The sequence below is a fragment of the Coptis chinensis genome, chromosome 2 (genome assembly GCF_015680905.1).
Source record: "Coptis chinensis isolate HL-2020 chromosome 2, ASM1568090v1, whole genome shotgun sequence".
Classification (NCBI taxonomy): Eukaryota; Viridiplantae; Streptophyta; class Magnoliopsida; order Ranunculales; family Ranunculaceae; genus Coptis; species Coptis chinensis.
The window spans coordinates 23229693-23250833 of record NC_141457.1 but is presented as its reverse complement, the minus strand read 5'-3'; the positions used below and the strand labels follow the sequence as shown (position 1 = coordinate 23250833).

The window sequence follows — 21141 nt, the reverse complement described above, 5'->3', positions numbered from 1 at the left end:
CGCAAAGACTTTCATTACTTTGCACTGGCGGAGTTAAAAACGGGGTTATCTCTTCAACCTGCAAAAAACATAAAAACTTTCATAATATAACATTCAGACAATAAACATTCTTATAAACCATCATACCATCATAACAAGCTATAGTGCACAAATTCGTTATGTCATTCTTACATCTTGCAAAAGGCTCTTACCATTACTTACAAAAAACATACTCAAAAAACCAAAATAGATGAAGTTTGCATATCCCACACAATAGATTACTCATACTGCAACCTTGATTCAAGCCAAATCAAAGGCCCCCCTTCAACAAAATCACTAAGGTCCGAGCAGCCAAATTGAGGTCCATCATAAATAGGAGCATTGGGAACCAAGACTTCCTCGATGTAGATCTTTTTCTCCCCTCTAAGGACGGTTCTGCCATGGCAAATATTAGGGGTGGTTGTCATAACATATCCCCTAGCAACCGGAACACCATCTCTACCTAATAGGGTAACCTTAAGAGGTGGACTCAACATTTCAGCAGGAGGGTTCACAGGCGGGTTCACAGGAGGGTTCGCAGGAGGGTTCACAGGAGGGTTCGCAGGAGGGTTCACAAGAGGGTTCATAGATTCAAACATATTCATTAAATTCTGTTGAGACGGACGGCGAACTGAGTTGGAGCCAACATCGGTTCCGGGTGTTGTATCCCCATGTGGCGGTTGACTATTCGACATTCCATTATTGGTTACAAGCTTAAGCATATCCTGACAAAATGAATGACAAAACTAAGAATTATATATATGATGAAAACAATAAGTTTTTTATTTAAGGCAAACTCACCATCAACACACCCTCAACTCTAGCTATGGAGGACTTCATCTCACTCATTTCACCCTTAAATTCAGAATTTGATGAAGACCTTGCTTGTGCTAACATCACCTTCGCAATACTTGTACGCTTTAATTGCTTCTTAGAGAGGTTAGAGCTGATTCCACGAGTCCTACTCTTTTTGTCCGCTCCTAAGACTTCGGTCAATTCGTCATTATCAAAATCAAGATGAGTTGCACTGCCCTCTCCACTTGAAGTTGCACTTTTTCTTTTCTTTTGAGCAGCCTCCACCAATTCCTATAGTGTTTTCCATGGAAATTAGTTCAAAACTAACAAGTTAGTACAAACTTAAGGTAAATCACCGAGAAAAAAATTGTCTATAATAACAAAGTAACGAACTAACAGCATGCACACTAGTTCGTGCATCATTTACAAAGAGAAATACTATGTCAAAGACTTAACAAAATTATAGTTGGAACTCAAGTGAAATGCAAACTCACATAACGGGCTCGAGCACTCTCCAAAACAGTTCCATTACAACGTTCATGTCCTGCTTTCCAGCTGTCTACCCGTCCGTGTATCTTGTCAGGATTTTGTTTATTCTACATGTACATTGGTAAACAATTGTTAGCATATCGTGATAAAAATTTAAAAGTTTATGGAAAGACACCTACCATTTTATGCAACGTGTTGGCATAATGATCCCTTAAGTGTATGTCGAGAATCATTCAATTTTATATTCTCACCATTCTTCGCATTTCTTGCCATCACCTCGTAGTGTTCTCATATATTACAAACTGCTCCCAATGATTTGGATCAATGCCACCGGGCATGCGGCATTTGTTCTTCCAAGGTTTCAAACTTATTCAATATATCTTTTCTCAAGACCCATTTTCCATATCTAAACTTAGTAGAAAAGTTTTTTTTTTTCTGCATGTGAACGAGCTAGTGCTTGGTCGACATTTGTAACTTCAAATTCACGCCAGAAAACACAAGTTATATAGTAATGTGAATGAAGCTAGAACTCAAAATGTCTAGAATGCATTAAAAAAAAAATCAGAGGTAAACCTTACCATTAAGGCATTCCAAACCTTATCCTTGAATTCAGAATGTACAAGCCTCCAATCGGTGTAACTAACTCGATATCTGAGCTCGAATGAGACTACCAAAGACGAGTATTCCATCCGAGGCATTATCACCAACGACAACACCATCAATATCAATCAATATAGGTAACTTCCTAACATTTTCTGATTCTTGCACGTCGAAGGCTACTGAGATGGATGTGAAACCGAAGTAGAAGGTCGTGATGCATGTGAGGCGTAACCGTAAGGTTGAGATGCACTAGGTCGTGGTTGACCTGATACCATTTCAAATGAAATCCTAACATATATTGCAAAATAGTCTATTAGTAGTCTGGTACTGAAAAATATAATCATGAAAGGTGAGAAAGAAGAATAAATAAAAGCATATACACGATTCAATCCAAACAAAAGTATTTCATTACATTATCATAGTTTGGAAACTACAACAATTACAATCAGGTTAAGCACTTCATCAAAGGCTTCAAATTAGGTTGGTCCTCAAGGGTAGATTGGAAAACAGTTGGTACATCTAGTGAGTCAACTCCACACGTCAATCGCCTCGGTGAATGGATGACTACCGACCAATTAGGATTTTTCAAGTCCTTCGAATAAAACACTTGACTAGCTTCGGAAGCGAGAATGACCGGCTCATCAAAATACTGATCAACACTTTTCATCTTATTAAGATTGACCAACACCAAATTAGAGTCTGGACAGAGCTTGCAGCCATTGGTCTTGTCTTCCACCTTCACCCAATTGCAATAAAAGACTACTTGTTGAAAGTCTGTATAGTCCAAAATCTAATATTTGTTCAATAACCCCATACCACTTCGCCGATGCATCTACCGGATTTTTGTCTTTCCTACTTGACGTAAAACGGCGATTGCCTCCATGCAAACACCACTATCTTGTGTGACAACCGTTTAGGCCATGCGACCTAGTAGAAAAGACAAAACCATTGATGCGATACTTTCTATACGTTTTAGCTTGGTGTAATGGTCCTTCAACTAATCGCCATAAGTCATTCTTGGTGTCATTTGCAGCCAATAACTGTAAAAAGACGATAGTTAGAAAGCTAATATTACTAACTTCAGATTTCCTATTTAACTAATGGATGAATTAAACAATACCTTGTTATATAACCAGACAATGAAATCTGTTTGTATCTGCACTTCTGACTTTGCAACCCCTTTTCCTCTACCACGAGATTGTAAGGAGCGGTATTCACTACAAATCGTTCATGCAATTACGCATGAGTATTTTCATGTAGAGTACTAGAGTAGGTTTAGAAACCAAATGTGTCAAAAAAAAACACACCTGTAGTAATCATCAAGCTTTTCGATGTCTAGTCGAAACAGGACCCATCTACGTATTTGAATCCATTGTTTAACACTTAGAGTCACAAAGTTTACCATCGAAAGCAAAGGCCCTTCATCACTATACTCGCCATCTTCATCCAGAAAGGCTACACGCTTCGATTTATGATTTCCGTCCCGCGAATTGGGCATATACTCCATAGCATACCTAACTGACTCAGAAATAATATACGACTCTGCAATAGACCCTTCAACATATCGTTTATTGCTGGGAATATTTTTACACTCTTTCATCGCCCTATTAGAACAAGAAATTTAAGTATACACTTTCAATTTTTAAAATCCAATTATAGAAAAAGCTAGAGAAGATATTAAGGTAAAAGTAATTTACATACCGCTCAAATGGAAACATCCACCTTTGATGCACAGTTCACAAAGTAGCTTCATCACCAAATGCACCATGAGGTGGATGCCGATATCAAAAACGATGGTGGAAATATTTTTCAAGCATGCACAATGCTTCGCAACCATGTACTTGGCCTCTTGGATATGTTGCGAACTAAGACTTTAGAGCACAACAAGTTGAAGAATAAGCTTATCGATGAATAGCTCTTCGCAGATCACGATGTTTAGGAAAAGCATGTTGAAGCAATACAGGTAGCAAATAACACATAATGACATGATAGTCATGTGATTTCATTTCGAAAGCAAACCAGGTGGATTTAAAGCGACAATGTTGCTCAGATTTGATGAGAAACCGTAAGGAAGCTTCAAGTCCTTCAAAATTTTTTGAAGTTTAACTTCTCGTCTTTAGTTAAGACAAATGGAGCCTTCGGTTTTATTGGTTTCCCTGTGACTGGGTCTGATTGCATCCACTGACCACTATGAATTCGCATCTTCCTCATATCTTCTCGCGCACCTACTGTATCCTTTGACTTGTCTTTCTTGTCTAGGATGTAATTTAGTAGATGTTCCGCAACATTTTTCTCAGTATGCATCACATCAACAACATGTCGGGATTTATGAGTGGGCCAATAGGGCATATCCCAAAAAATAGACCTTTTATACCAAGCCTCTATAACTTGAACATCTTCATCATCTACACTATCATCCAAATTCACATCAGATGTGCTTCTTTTGCTACCTGTTGGGATTTTACCCGGCTTATACTTGATATGACTCACCTGCTGCATAACTTTTTCTCCACTTAACCTTTGTGGAGCAATGTTCAACTCTTCAGTCTTAAGTCCCAAGTATTTGCCTGACCGAAACGGGTGACCCAACAGAAGAAAGGGGCGATAGTTTGTGTAAACAATCTTCTTTGCATGCTCAAGATATATCGATTGAGTGTTATCTGAACAAATCGGACATGCTTTGTAACCATATGTTATGCAACCCGCTAAGTTTCCAAGAGCAGGAAAATCATGAATACCCCACACTAGCATAGCTCTCAAGGTAAAATGCTGTTTTATGCATGTCATAAGCCCGGACCCTTCCTTCCACAAACTGTTCCAACTCCTCATACAATGGTGAAGAAAACGTCGATATCTTGACCGGTGCCTTCCGCCGGTATCGACAAACACATCATTTGGAACTCTGGCTTCATACATAAAGAAGGGGGGAGATTATAAGGTACCAAGTAAACAGGCCAACAACTGTAGCTAGTGGATTGTATTCCATGGGGATTGAAACCATCAGTTGCAATTCCAAGCCAAACATTACGCCCTTCCTGAGCAAAATTAGGCCAACTCTTTTTACATGTTTTCCACTGGATTGAGTCGATGGGATGTCGCATATGATCCCAAGAAGGTGTAGCTCGGTCGTGCCATGTCATTTCGCTTAAGCTATCCATGGGATAGTGTACAACCTCTTGAGCCTTGGAATCAAGGGAAAATGTCTCAAAACTTTATTCGCTCTTTTTGTTTCTTTCTTACCCATCTTTCCTTCTTTCACTTTGTATCCGGGTGCTTTACATCGACGACATTCCCGTTAACTTAGCATCATCTTTCCAAGATAACATACAATTGTTCTCACATGCATGGATACTTGTGGCTTTCATTCCTAGATCTTTCAAAGATTGCTTTCATTACGGGGGTACTTTGATGGCAAAGTGATTCCTTCCGGGAACCATATCCTCAAAAGGGACAAAAGTGCAGCACACACTAGTTCCCGACCAACCATATTTCTTCTTCAAGTTATGAAGGTCAACAATTGCCGAAAGTGTTGTAACGGGAGCCTCACATGAAGGGTATAGCTTTTGTTCTGCCATTTTCTTGTATTCGTTGTACCTCTTCCCCAAATCAGGTTCAAGAACAGGTGGTGGTTCAAAATCCCCCATATGATTTTCTTCATCCTCATTCAAATCACATGCAACTACTTCATGCACTCCATAAGAAGCATCAACAAAATTCCCCATCCCAAGCCCTTCAAATCGGTGTTTTCTTCTTCAATCAATCGGCTCCACCAATCGATCCGTACATGGGTTCTCACCATGTAAAACCCATACACGATAATTCTTATCCATCCCGTACCTAATCAAATGTCTAGAGATTGTATCAAACACAAAGCTTTTTCCATTTCGACATTCTCTACAAGGACAAGGACACGTGGTCGAGCCGCGGTTGTTCACAGTCGCAAATTGAATGAAATCAGCCACCCCTTGTTTGTACACATCTCCAAGTCTGTCCAATTCATTCATCCACTCTTTCTGAATTGGCCGAGACATTCTGCAAAATTAGACATGTGGGGTTGAACAAGCACATTGTGTAATCTATCGATTTGATACAACATAATACACAATCAAACCTTGAATATAGACACAGAGTACTAAGGCTTTTGTGTAAGTCGTTGAATCCTAAACTCGACTTCAACTACATCAAAAGTAAGCTCTAAGTCGGTCCAAAAGCGGCCTAGGTAGGTAGCAAGCAGCACTAGTATTCTCGAATTCTAGCTAAGTCTATGATATTAAAGGAATAGCTATAAATAGAATTAACAAAGAATATTAACAAAGAAAAATTGATTTAATCTGCCGTAACATTGGGCTATACTACCACCTTAGGCAGGCACCGCCGTCGAACCCTCAGTCGACATATCTTTATCTAAGCAACCACATATACTTCATCATTGTTTCACCACTGAACATAAGAAAACTTCAAACAACAACATCTATCAATACTCAGTCGACGTCAAATTGTGATACTTGCTCGGTTCTTATATAGAGTTGTTATTACGTGGACTGCTTTGTTACTACACAATTGCGTGAGGTCTACGTTATTACGTGGACTCGATAAACCAACACCTCAACCTTTTCTAATTTTGTCTAAAATAGTTTCTATCTTAGCTAGTCCACAAAAAAAAATTTGCATTGAGATTGATTGAGACAAACAATTGACACCTCTGATCATACACAATATTTACGTATCCCCAAGAACTACAAAGTCACCGCTGATTTAGATCCGAGATTCGTGTGTGCACCAAGATCTGTGTGTGCCGAGATCCGTAACCGAAACAATCCAACGACAACTAGTAATGGTTGCTGGAATTTGATCCCAGTAACCGGTTACTGTGTAGCCGGACTCAAAGGAAAATACTGCATTCCTCTACTGTGTGTTTAACAACTCAGTTCTTTGGCCTAGGGGAACAAAAAGTCCTTTAAAGAATTTTTGTAATCTATGGAGAAACCACTTCATCAAAAAAGGAATAATAATAATACATTCCAAAGTCAATTGAATTTTCTTTGACAAACTTTCAAAGTAGTTACATGGAAAAGAAAATAACGAATACGAGATTAAATTATGAAGTCAAATGGAATTCTCTTTTTACTAAACTTTCAATATGAAATTGCACTGCTATTGTTATTATTATTTTTTCCGATGAAGAGAAATTGCACTACTAATTTCTCATTGTTTTCCACGTAATAGTTGTTTACATGTGTACTTCATTTCTTGTTCCACACGCAAAGAAGACCACCTCACTCCAAATCTCTTTCATGTGACAGCCCAAGGTTATATGAAACGGGTCGGGGTGTTGGTTTGGGCCTTGGTTTCCCACCCCCGCAGTTTTCTGGCGGGAGAATTAATTCACCTATTTTTCCAAGAGCTGTAATTTGCAGGTGAATGGTCGTAACAACGCCACCCTCATTGTTGTGTGCTAAAAGCCTTATCGCTGTGGTTCAAGTGTGATACTTGCTCGAGTCCTATATAGAGTGAAATATCGATATAATATTCATTTAAGTGAGCAGACCACATTGTAATTCAAATAAAGCAATATAATGCCAACACCGACTGATCAAATCCTTTCTTCTTGGCGATTCTAGAAAAGTGAGCAAAACTGTTAAGAGAGACAGTCATCAGGAGAGAAGCCTAGCAAGTCAAAGGCATATACAGATTTCCTGCTAGTATTCTAAATAACATACTAGAATAAATGCCAACAAATCAAACCTAATCTACATATTCGAGCACCACGAGAGAAATTATCATATCAAAACCACAACTACATACTAAAAACTAAGCTTGCATATATGTATGAATCAAGTAGTTCTTGCTAATAGAGAGACTTCAATAAGAAACAGTAGAAGCTAGAAAGGATAAAGGAAAGAGAGAAATTTCAGAAGCTTTAAACTCACGCTTCTTCTAAATCAATAACTTTAATAGCAACATCTCTGTTAAGCTCCTTATCAAATCTGCAACGACAGAATGTAACAATGCATATTAAGTCAACGTGTAGGAAACCAACAACTCAGGATTTATGTGAAAATCTTACTTCTCAAATGAATTGAATAAGATATATCCTAGACAGATGTAGCGCTTTTGATATAGACTAAACAAAAACTGCTTAAGTGCAAAAGAGCGTCTAGGAGTATAGCAAATCAGTCTCGTTGAACCAAACGGTAAGTATGAGAACCTCACATTATAATAGTTTTTTCAATCCATACAAATCTTATTAATACTTTTTCTCCAAAGATGTAACAAACTAGAAAGAAACTGAAAAATTATTACCTCAAACTGCAAGAAATGGATTGTGTCAAACGCGTTGCAAAAGAATTCACAAATTTACTTGCAAAAGAATTCGAACTTTCGTGAAAGAGTTCTGATTTCAACGTTGGGGATTAACTTTCATGATCACAAATTCACAACATGCTTTTCGATCACGGTCATAAGATAGATAATTGTAAATTGTGATTACAGCTAATGAAGAGAAAAGTTTGAGGAGAAAAGAGTGTATGGCTTAATTAGTTTTGGCCTTCTCTCACACTGTTTATATAGGAAAAATAGTTGGTTACAGTAAGTACGCCTGAAAAATTATTACCACGAACACCAGCACACATGAAAACAGCCCTTTTGAAAGCATACCCAAGGAGCGGGCATCCATCCAATCTTCACTTATAGACATCAAATGGCCTTATTTCCGTTCGTTAACTACTTCTAACGAGCAAGTTAGTAGCCTACCTTGGCTGGATGTTGGGATAAACAGTAATAACTATGCTTATCCTTCTAATAAAGAAACTAAACCTTACCTAAGAAACCGATTCACCCACTACTGCTAGTATAGAAGAAGATCTATTAACACGCACGGCTACCTATATAACAAGTTGCCTCTGACCTCTGTCTCACGACCGCAAATAGAACCTGTAGCTTCATGCCCTGACCTGACCTGAACTACTACTGCCTTGGCTGCCTAGCTACTAATAACTTGGCACCCGTCCTGCCAATATAGTAGAAAGAGTATAAGTAGGATTCCACTCAGGGCACACTTGTTAGCTGCAGTTCCCATCTGTCTTGTAAAGAACTTCGAATCGCCTGCGATTCTGGGACTAGCTCCCCGCCATAGCAACTACAGCTACTCTTTGCTCCCGAGCTTCAAAATCCTTACTTCAGGGGATTAAGGTAAATAAGTAGCTACTTACTTGTGTTAGAGTAGGACAAGGCCTTTATCCTTCCTATTTCATATCATACTTGGGAACTACTATCTCTAAGTCCGAATATCGGCCTTGGTTCAACTCCTAGCTCGAAACGCTGCCAACTCCTTACTTAGATTTCGGGGTTAAGGTAGTTTACTTGTCGGGTGATAAGTCGTAGCGAAGCCTAAGATTATATGACTGATTAGATTACTAGTTTGTTTAACTCGAGGTTCCCGCCTAAGTCCCATATCTTAAAGACTATAACTCAACAAAGAAGCCCTTTTACTTGGCTTCAAGTCCCATAAGAGAAGGAAGAATAGCTGGAAGTTAGAGAGTAGCTGCCTAGCTACAAACTCAAAAGCCCTCAGATTTGGTTATTAGTCCCTATTATTCTTATTTTAAAGTACCATTAGAGCTCCTTTTCCGACAACAGATCGAGATCTTACTTTCTCAAGTCATACGCCTTTTGTTCAACCAACAGTTGTTCCGCTCTACTTATCATTATTTACTAGCCCTTCACTTCAACTCATACTACTTTTACTTCCAAATTTTATTCCCAAATCAAAGCTACTTGCTTATAAGAGCAAGGTGCATAGTGGGCTTGTTAAAGCATGGAAAGGTATCCGAAAAGCACAAGAATGAGCTATGAGATAGGCCCTCTCACCTAATCCTTACTAATACTAAGGATTGAAAGTAGCACAATCGGCTATAGGCGTAACTCCAGATCCACAAATAGCCGCGGGCAAGCACCTTTAACAAGCAAGTAGCTAGCTTCCACCTTACTTAACAGCAAGGCGCGAAAGCCTTCGCCTATAGCTTCTACTTCTACTTAGCAGCCCAAATAAAGTACTCCTTTAACACACAAATACGCTCACGCTAGTACAAAAGTAAGTAAACAACCTGATCTGCTCCTTTGCCCATTCTTCGCATCTCGTTCTCCCTTTAGGTGGCATGAAAGGTTTGGAACAACAGCTAGACCGCCTTTGCTCTTAAAGGCAGCAAGTAAGTAAACCACCTTCTCATGTCTCCGGACCTTCTATGAACAGAGCTTTGAACTATAGCAAATAGCCTATTGGTTGAGCTTTGCTCTATGCTTTGGCTTAACTGTCCTATGCCTGCTTGAACAGAAAGCCTAACGAGCAAATAAACCATTAGCCCGATCCACTTGTTGCCCGCTTGCTTTTCGACCTCGCCACGATCTACTTAGTTAGCATCCCAAATCAGCGTTTCCCTGCTTCCTTTTAACAAAGTAGTACACAAGCTACTAAAGCTAGTAAGCTAGTATACTAGCATTTGCCCGATTGCTTTAACAGAGGCTTTACCTCCTGTTCCCACCGTCTGTCCCAAAACTATGGAACTCATCTAAAAAGTTGATTTGCTAGATCACCGATTTGAAAGGCTGCACGATGCTCTATTGTAAAATCTAGATTTGCAGAAAAAATTGATTATTAGGATGAGTGGATGACTTTCTCTATGATGAGTATGCTTTTAAGAGCAAATATATATATATATATATATATATATATATATATATATATATATATATATATGGAACTAAAATTCTAGAACTAAAATGCTAGAATTTAAGAAGTTAGTAACTTAGTACACAAACTTGTAAGATATTAAGATGATTACCACCGAGTGATAAAGTCATTTTGAAACTTCGCCTCGATTCTATCTCTTGAGCTACCCGCAATTTTTCATTTGAATAAGAGCTTCTCGGAAAAAAGATAACAAGAATAGCTTTGTCGGTAGATAACAACGGCACAAAGTTTACGTAAACTAATATAGCTTGGAACAAAATTAAGGGCTCGACTTTATTGGACCTAAAAACAAAACTAAAAATCCAAAATGCAAAACGATATGATGTACCACAAAGACTAAACGAAAACAAAGAGTAAATGTCCAAATGCTGATGAGAGGGTACAAAACACGATCCCTAATTCAAAATAAATTTCAAAAAAATAAAAAAATAAAAAAAAATAAAATGGAAACTATGCGAGAATGTTGGCGAGGAAAAGCATATAGTATGAAAAAGGAAAAAAATGAACAAAAATAGACGAAACTATAGACCTTTTCAAAATTGATGTTGAAAAGCTCAAAATTGTATACTGGTGTGGAACCCTAAGACCTAGATCTTTGGTACAGGCTGGCTTACCAAAATGTTCTTCGAGATAAGAATCAAATTCCTGCCGGAATCAACAAACCCCAAAACAGAATTCAAATCTAGAGACCCACCAAATTTCTGAACAGTTGGAGAGAATAAAATTAAGCCGTCGTATAAATACTCTCCGTGTTGAGATAATTTGAGATTAGAATCAGTGGCGAGATGGAAATCGAGGTGGTAGGATTTTTGAGGGAGGTGAAGTATAGGGAGTGGGAGGATTTTAGAGAGCGAGGAGAGAAAGAAATTTTCGTTTTTAACTCAATGATATTTCGTTTTTTTTCGCTTTCCCCTTCTTCACAAATTTTCAAAATTTTAATTTGTAACACTTCTCCAACGCTTTTTAAGCGTTGGCAATTAATTCCGGAAATTCAACCAAATAAAGTAACGCTTTACAATATTGCCAACGCTTATTTAGCGTTGGAAATTTACTAACGGTAAATAACCGTTGCAAATCAAAAAAGGTGCGTGTTGCAAATATCCTATTATGGTGTAGTGTATGAGAATGGTATGCAAGTATGCAACATAGTTTATATACAATACCAACACACAAGTAAGTTCAAGCTTCAATGTTATTAGAACTTACATAATGGGTTTGAGCACTCGCTAATATAGTTCCATCACGACGCTCATGTCCTTTTTTCCAACTATCTACCCGTCCATGTTTTCTACTAGGATCTTCTTTATCCTACAAAAAAAATCCTTAATAGTTGTTAGCATAAGGTGATAAGAAAACGTTAGTACAAGAATAGACACCTACCATTTTATCCAATTTATGGGCATATGTGCCCCGCCCATTAGTATGTCGATATATATTCCTTTTGGCATTCTCAAGATTCTTTGCGTTTCTAGTCATCACTTCAGCGGTCCTTTCTTTCATTTCTCGACAAACGCAGCCCAATGATTTGGATCCTTGCCATCCGGCATGCTGCAATAGCTTCTTCCACGCCCCTGCACTTACGCAAAAATCTCTTTCCTAAAGGCATACTTTGATGATCCGAACTTTTGGGAAAAGTCCTTTTCAACTTCTACGTGTCGCTTTTTGGGAACATTAGGCTCAAATTCTTCCTACATGAACAAAGTGATGTTTGTTCATTTCATATTAAGTAAATTTCCACACATAGAGCTGGACAACATGTAGATATAGGATTGGAAAAACATACTAATTATCAAGAATAATGGATGTTATAATTGAAATTAAAGTACATGTAAACCATACCATTAATTTGTTCCAGACATTATCCTTGAAGCTTCCATCTACTTTTCTCCAATCTTTGTAATGAATTGGAATACGAGCTCGAACATAAACTCCAACCTGGGTATTCCATTTGGCATGGTTAGGACCCACAGCGACGCCATCCCCATTGAACTCTATAGGTAACTTGGTAATCGTTGGTGAGGCTTCCGAAGGCTGAGATGTATGTGAATCGGAAGTTAAATTATGAGATGGAAGTGGGACTGAACTCGAAGGCTGGGAAGCAGTATGTTGTGATTGACCTGATGACATTATTAAATAGCCTAATATGACAAAAAAATTGTTAGAACAAAGAGGTAAAACTAGGATACCACAAAAAAAAATGACAAAGTTCAAAAGTATACATTTATAAAGACCACTCTTGATAATAAAAAAACATAACTCTCACCTAATTGCACAAACAAACTTCAAAATAGAAAAAAGTAGACAATGAGAAGTTCGCATGCAACTAAGAATCTTAAAAATATCTAAGAATCTTAAAAATATGATAATACAACTATTACAATCAGGTTAGACTTTGCATCAAAGGCTGCAAATTAGGTTGGTCCTCAAGAATAGATTGGAAGTCGGTTGGTGCATCTAGTTCATCAACTCGACTTGTCAATCGCCTAGGTGAATTTATCACTACCCACCAATTAGGATTTCTCAAATCCTTTGAGTAAAATACTTGACTAGCCTCGGAAGCAAGAATCGCCGGCTCATCAATATACTGATCAACACTCTTTAGCCTATTGAGATTAACCATCACCAAATTAGAATCTGGACAAAGTTTACAACCATTGGTCTTGTCCTCCACCTTCACCCAATTGCAGTAAAAGACAACATGCTGGAAGGTCGTATAGTCCAGCTTTATTATCTGTTCGATAACCCCATACCACTTAGTCGATGCATCAATGGGATTTTTGTCCTTCCTACTTTACGTAAATGTAGTGATTGCATTCATGCAAACACCACTGCCTTGTGTGGCAACCGTTTCATCATGCGACCTAGTAGAGAACACAAAACCATTAACACGATACTTTTATATCGTTTTAGCTTTGAACAATGGTCCTTGGACAAATCGCCATAAGTCACAATTTGTGTCTTTTCAGCCAACAACCGTGAAGTGAAAAAAAAGCGACAATTAGAAAGTTAAAAGTACAAATTGTAATATCCTAGTACACTAAATACATGAATATAAGAAAACAATACCTTGTCATATAACCACACAATGAACTCAGTCTGCATCTCCACTTCTGTCTTTGCTATCCCTTTTCTTCTACCACGTGCACTTGCTTGCAAGGCACGATACTCACTGCAATTTGTTTATGCAGTTTGACATGACTATTTATTATGACTTTCTAGACTAGTAATTTCAAGTCAAATGTGTCAAAAAAAGAAATCAAACCTATAATGTTCATCAAGCTTTTCGACGTCTAGTCGAAAAAGAACCCATCTACGGATTTGTATCCATTGTTCCTTGCCTAGGGTCACAGTTTTACCCTCAAGTATAGGCCCCTCATCACAATACTCTCCATCTTCATCTAGAAACACCTCACGAGTAGCTTTGTGATTTCCATCCCGTGAATTTGGCATGTACTCCATAGCATACCTAACAGATTCAGAAACAATATAGGACTCCGCAATGGAGCCTTCAACATAGCGTTTATTGCTCGGAATATTTTTACACTCCTTCATTGCCCTATTAAAATAAACAAATCCAAAATTGTACTTAGTAGTTTTGATGATAATTGTCGTTAAATATGAAATAAAGGTAAAATTGTACATACCGTTCAAATGGATACATCCATCTAGGATACACGGGTCCACAAATCAGCCCTTCATCAGCCAAATGCACCAAGAGGTGGATGCTGATATCAAAAAAAGCGGTTGGAAAATACTTTTCCAGCACACACAATGCCTCTGCTAATCTGGTGAATAGCTCTACGCAAATCACGGTGTTTTGGAAAAGCGTGTTGAAGCAAAACTGGAAGCAAGTAACACATAATCACGTGATAGTCGTGTGATTTCATTGTAAGCAAACCAGGAGGACTCAGAGTGGCAACATTTTTTAAATTCGATGAAAAACCTGAAGGAAGCTTCAAGTTCTTCAAAATTGTGCAAAAATCAAATTTCTCATCTTTATTCAAGACAAATGGAGCCTTTGGTTTAACAGATCTCCCTGTGATTGGGTCTGTTTGCATCCACTGACCACTATGAATCCCCATTTTCTTCAAATCCTCTCGCGCCTGTACTGTATCTTTTGTTATCTCTTTCTTGTCAAGAATCGCATTTATTATGTGTTCTGCCACATTCTTCTCATCGTGCATCACATCAATAACATGTCGAATCTTATGTTTCGGCCAATATTCCAGTTCAAAGAGAATAGACCTCTTATACCATGCTTCAGTAACTTCATAATCTTCATCATCTTCATCATCCCCAATAGCAACCACATCCACATCATCTACACTCCGTTTGACACCTTTTAATACTTTACCAGGTACATAATGGACACGACTTAGCATTTTCTCAATTACTTCTCCCTTTAACCTTGGTGGAGGGGGGTTTAACTCTTTTGTCTTAAGTCCTAAGTACTTGCCCTGCCTAAATGGGTGATCAGATTTAAGAAACATCCGGTAATTTGTATAAACGATCTTCCTTGCATTCCCAAGATGTATAGACGGAGTTTCATCACCACAAATAGGACAAGCTTTGTAACCATGTGTTACACAGCCTGATAAGTTACCATACGCAGGTAAATCATGAATCCCCCACATCAACATAGCCCTCAAAGTAAAGTGCTCTCTTTTGTACATGTCATAAGTGCCACCCCTTCTTTCCATAACTGTTGTAACTCATCAACTAGTGGTTGAAGAAATACATCAATGTTTTGACTCGGTGCCTTCGGCCCTAGTATTAATAATGACATCATATGGAACTCAGATTTCATGCACAAAGACGGAGGGAGATTATAAGGAACTATGTAAACAAAGCCAACAATCAGAACCAGTGGATTGAACTCCACGTGGATTGAATCCATCGATTGCAATCCCAAGCCAAACATTACGCCTTTCCTTAGCAAAGTCCGCCACCATCTTTACATGTCTTCCACTGAAGTGAATCGATTGGGTGTCGCATATAATTCCAAGAAGGTGTCGTTCTATCGTGCCATGTCATTTCACGCGCTATCCATGGTATTGTGTACAACCTCTTTAGTCTTGGAATCAAAGGAAAATGTCTCAATACTTTTCTCGCCTCTTTTGTTTCTTTCTTCCCCGTTTTCCCCTCCTTCACTTTGTATCTAGGTGTTTCACATTGAGGACATACCGTTAAGTCATCTTCAGTCTTCCAATATAACATACAGTTGTTTTCGCATGCATCTATATACTTGGCTTTCATTCCCAAATCTTTTAACATTGCCTTCATCACAGGATACTTCAAAGGCAACGTGTTTCCTTCCGGCAACCATTTTCTTAACATGGACAAGAGCGCGGTCACACTGTTTCCTGACCAATTATATTGCTTCTTCAAGTTTTGTAGGTCCACCACTGCAGAGAGAGTTGTTACAGGAGCCTCGCATGAAGGGTATAATTTTTCTTATACTTTTTGTTTATATTCATTATACCTCTTACCCAAATCTGGTTCAAGAACATATGGTGGTTCCAAATCTCCACCCTCACTTTCATCGCCTCCATTCAAATCACCTGCTAGCCCTTCATGCATGCCATAAGCAACGTCAACAAGATTCCACATTCTGAGTCCTTCAGCCTCATCGTTTTCTTCTACATCTTGGTCTACCATTCGATCCTTATATGGGTTCTCACCATGTAAAACCCATACATGGTATGTTGATTCTATACCATGCAAAATCAAATGTTTTCTCACTATATCAAACGGAAACCTTTTCCTATTTTGGCACTTATTACAAGGGCAAGGACACGTGGTCGATGTAGGATCTTTGTCACTAGCAAATTGAATAAAATCAGACACCCCTTGCTTGTATACAATCCCAAATCTGTCAATTTCATTCATCCAATCCTTTGGAATTGGTTGAGACATACTGCAAAATAACTCCTTACACTACACCATTTAGAATAAAATAAAATCTATGCAAAATAGTTTAGAGGCAAAAGGATGGAAGTGACTTCGAGCTTGCAATATGACAAATATGACATATACAGACACAACTATTTACTTAACTTCATTATACCAAATCAGGGAGTTCCTTCACTATGCAAGTCTAGTATAGGTAATAGCAGAGTATCATTTTTTTTCGGTAGAAATATCGGCAAAGTATCAAATCACTAAGGTAAGTATACTCAATATTTCAATCCAGTCACCATAACAAATTTGACAAGGAAACACTAAAGAAAAATACAAACACTCGAGTTCACTGGTGACAATGACGACAAGATATTTGTCTAAATAATGACATGTAAGAAAAGATCTCTCAAAGTCAGTTTTAACACCATCAATTAGTTTACTTACCACAATCATTTTACTTGAAAAAAAACCATAGAGATAAAACAACGATAATAACATGTAAACAGATAATAACCACAAAGATGCATTTCCACAAACAATCCAGAGACTCAAAAGAAGAGTTCAAATAGCATAGTATTTATATATTGAATAGTACTAATAGAGCATACCCATTACATGCCTGATTAAACCAACAAACTGAAACAGAGAACTAACAACACCCAAAAACAATTATTTTTTATGACTGATTGTTATGTAATTTGCGTTTTTCTTGGCTACAAAATTATTTGCGTGAGTTTCTAATGGGCTTTGAATTTTATATTGTATATTTCCAATCGTTTTTGGATGTGTTTTCAGGGGTTGCATTTTTGTGGCAAGTATGATGTGGGCTTTGGGCTCATGGCATGTTAGGGATTTCTTACGTTTTAATGTGATAGTTCTATTTTTTTTTTATTCGTAAACAAGTTTGAACAGTCTTATACAGTTAAAACAGATAAGTGTCCTTTTCATTGCACATCATGATATGGTTCCAATTTCAAAAGAGAGATCAATATTCCTTTGTATAATTGTATCTAATCATTCTTTCATGGGTTAATTAGACTAAACCCCCCATTTTATATACATGTTTAGACTAAACCCCCCATTTTATGATTCCTTAGACATAAACCCCTGTTATGTTTTCTCCCCATCACACCAACGTCAATATTTTACTTAATACCCTAACTACCCTTCCCCAACTTGAAATAAATCTAGCAACATTCGTTCTGTTTCACACTCCCCTTTCTTTATAAATCTATCAATACATACCAACCAAACGGAAGTCCTTAATGCATAGCAACATAAAACCATCTACCACACCAGAAGCAAGAACCAAAGCAGATACATCATTCTAGATGGTGAGAAAATACAGATTCATTCCAAAATATGGTGCTATTTCACTGTGTAGTTGGCAAAAGAAAAGGATCAAATGCCTCCATAATCATTTCGCCTTTCAACTAAGATACATTAGTTTGCTAATTAATAGATTTTAAAAGTTTAGATTAATAACCAGATGCATAAGGATTTTGGTCCTGAAACTACACATGCACTTTACTTTTCAACCGAAAACAACTATCTAAACACCTAAATGACAGTTATACTGTCCAAAAAGCAAGGCTAGCTGCTTAATTATCAATCTAAGCAACTAGAAACAACCCACAAATTAGGAGTTCACACTAAGTTCAAAAGATAGTGGGTAATGCCAAGTTCGCAGAAAATAAACTAGGATAGAGTTCAAATTCATGCATGGGAGAAGCACCCTTAGGATCAGGAGATATATATCCCGAGCAGCCAATAGCCTTTAAAGAGACCAAGGTCTCGCGACGAGTGGAAGACCCATAGCCCCCGGAGTTTCTAAGTTCCACATATCGCCTATCACCTGCTGAGCTATCTCGAGCTCACCGAGAAAATGATTGTTCATGGATTGTGAAACTCGACCCGGACCAAAGTCACATGGCATTTCACGGGAACCGCCACCAACTTCATTACCCTTAAAGCTCCACGAAGTTGCTCGTGAAATTGGTCACCGCAAAGACGTGAATTGCTGTAGATTGAGCCGGGATGTCCCTTCACCATTCACCAAATTATTGACAACAAGATTGGATGTGTGGCCGGGGTCTCCATGGGAAAAAACATTTTCCCGCATTAGGAGTTCAAAGTAAATCCAAATTGAACTTCACATTCTAGAATAAGCTAATCAGTATAAAAAAAAATTGCTTTTCTTTTGCAAAATCAGTTGCCAAGCGTGAGTGTTTGCTAACTAAAAACAATTTTGATATTCTTCTAAACCAAATGTGTCTATTCTCGAACCAATTTTCGGTTGTCGAAGATGAACTAATTCATGACCATCGAAGGAACATGACGCCTACAATAACCGACTCGCACAAAGAATAATGCTCTCACTAGGATATTGTTGTTCAGTTTTAACTAGTGACTCTACTAACATATTACAAAAATCAGCCAAGAGAATGCATGAATAATGTTAGACAAATCCCGAGTACAATCCACAATTAAATTGCCCAAGAGAATGCATGAATTGAAAACCAAGTAACAAACATCAAACAATATTGAATGCCAAGTATCTATCACCATTATAAAGAATCTCCGAAGATTGCTTTAAAGTACTTTTGACCTGGAATTGAAGGTGGTGATGATCTTGGCAGTTGATAAGAACAAAAATATGCAGATTCTTCCTTGAGTTCTTGAAGCTCTTTAACCTCTGCACTTTCTAAATGGTAAGAGACAATTTTATTTTCCAATCTCATGAACAAACTTGAGGATCAGCCACAATGAGGTAAGGAGGACTTGAAGAAGGCTCGAATGCGAAGCCTTGAACAATAAAATAGTGAGGTGGTCGAGCATCTACTACGGGGAGAATTGGAGGGAGTTTTTGGTCTTTTATGTGACCGGATTGCAGATCTTTGTAGTGAACATTAAATTCAGAGGAAAGGTTTTGACACGAGCAAACCATTGGAGGAATTCAATCTCAGAACCCAAAAATCATCCCTTTGCAAAGAAAAACAAGCAGACTAAAAGATAGAGAGCACAGCACGCACAAATGAAAATAAAAAATCGTACCTTTTGTAGCAACTAAATCGAACTTGGACACAAACCGACTGAAGAATTAATCCAACAAGAAAGAGAGAGAGAGAGAGAAGTTAATTACCAAACCCTACGTAATTGAAAGGAGGAGGAAGGGGAAGGCATACTTATAAGCGGCGGCAGCAAACAACTTAAGAACGAAACAGATTTGAGAGAGATTGAAAGAAATTTGAGAGATATAAAGATGGTTTGTTTCCATAGTTAAAGAGTGTGATACGTGAAACTCAAAGAGAGCGCAAGTTTTTAGAATTTCCCTCTATTTCCCAAATTTCTAATTTTTTTTTGTGTGTTTTTTTAATGTTCACGGTTTGGCAGCGCATAAGTTTCGTAAGAAAATTAAAACAAAACGTTAGAAATTAATTCAATTTTAATGGAAAATCATTGTAACAGTTTTTTATAATTGCTCACGGTATTAAAGTGAGAGGAACTCTCTTACGCTTAAAAAATGTTACTAATGAAAAAAAATGAACGTTACTAATATCCTGTTTTGGTGTAGTGGACTGCATCATAACTATGCTTCTCAATGTGAAGAAGTAACAATGCTTTGGCAACACCACCTTAAAAAGCTTAACTGCGGCATGTCGCCCAAGCGCGAGCAAGCATGTGTCTTTATTACCATTGCCTTCGATACAATCACAACATATTCAGAATGAACCGAGATGGATGATCCACACTCTCATGAATTCCTGATCTCACAACCCAAATTTTTGTTCGGTATGAGAATAGGCCTTGTAGAAAATTGAAAACTGTTTCCTCCTTAACCCCATCAACTCCCATAGTTTATCACTGTTCTTGAAACACTTCTCTTTCCATCTAATTTTAAGGAACTTCAAAGACTGAAACGAGTATAAAGCTTCCTCCAAACTCAACTCATCTTGTTGTGTATCTTCGTTGGCGTGATGTCGATAATGGCACAACCAAAAACACGCTTCAGTTGAGTAGATCAACCTGCTCACTTTAAGAAGTTTAGCATGACCCGTAAAGCAAGCCACACCTACCATCTTTAAAGATGAGGAAACCAGGGAGAGATTCCCGACGCGTTGAAAAGTTGTTAAAATGAGGAAAGCTTTGGACACGATGAATAAACATAAGAAGACTTCCGACCCAAAAAAAAAACAATGTATGTCAAAGAGGAACCCTCAATAATACAAATAAAAGTGGACAACTCATAACTCATTAGTTAACATATATCTAAAATCAATAGAAAGACGGATGGAGAAAAGAAGCGGATACTTTATTGCTTCTCAAATAAAAATAACGTATCAGAATTATGCTCCCGAATGACTAGTGAAATACTCTAACATTCAGATCCTACATTGAAAAATTTCTCATTGACTAGAAAAGAAAATGTAATAGAACTTTCTTCAAAAAATCCTTACTCGGTTCATATCTACTACTATATATTTCTCGTGAGATTGCTCGATTCCACCTAGCAATCATTAGTTCCTCAACAAAGTAATGCTCAAACAAGAACATGAGATTGAATCAAAAGCACTAATCCTGATGTGAAA

General features: G+C 37.8%; 1 protein-coding gene and 1 pseudogene across 1 annotated transcript; both read right to left on the bottom strand.

Moving 5' to 3' along the window:
• Positions 1-92: 92 nt before the first annotated feature.
• On the bottom strand, positions 93-3502 carry LOC147515419 (uncharacterized). The gene is made up of 5 exons (XM_086592903.1): positions 3210-3502; positions 3023-3119; positions 1308-1409; positions 820-1104; positions 93-743 (listed from the first exon to the last, which is right to left on the bottom strand). The coding sequence occupies exons 1-5, from the start codon at positions 3500-3502 to the stop codon at positions 258-260; spliced, it is 1263 nt and encodes a 420-aa protein (XP_086449029.1). The 3' UTR covers positions 93-257.
• A 10880-nt stretch (positions 3503-14382) lies between these two features.
• Positions 14383-16567, bottom strand: LOC147515418 (uncharacterized; annotated as a pseudogene).
• Between the last annotated feature and the right edge of the window lie 4574 nt (positions 16568-21141).

Bases quoted from the DNA above. Each gene is read 5' to 3' on its own strand.
- LOC147515419 (XM_086592903.1), bottom strand. From the start codon at position 3,502: ATGAAAGAGTGTAAAAATATTCCCAGCAATAAACGATATGTTGAAGGG. The intron at 3,120-3,209 runs GTGTGTTTTTTT...AACGATTTGTAG, and splicing joins AAGCTTGATGATTACTACAG to TGAATACCGCTCCTTACAAT. The intron at 1,410-3,022 runs GTATTGTTTAAT...ATGTACATGTAG, and splicing joins TTGTCTGGTTATATAACAAG to AATAAACAAAATCCTGACAA.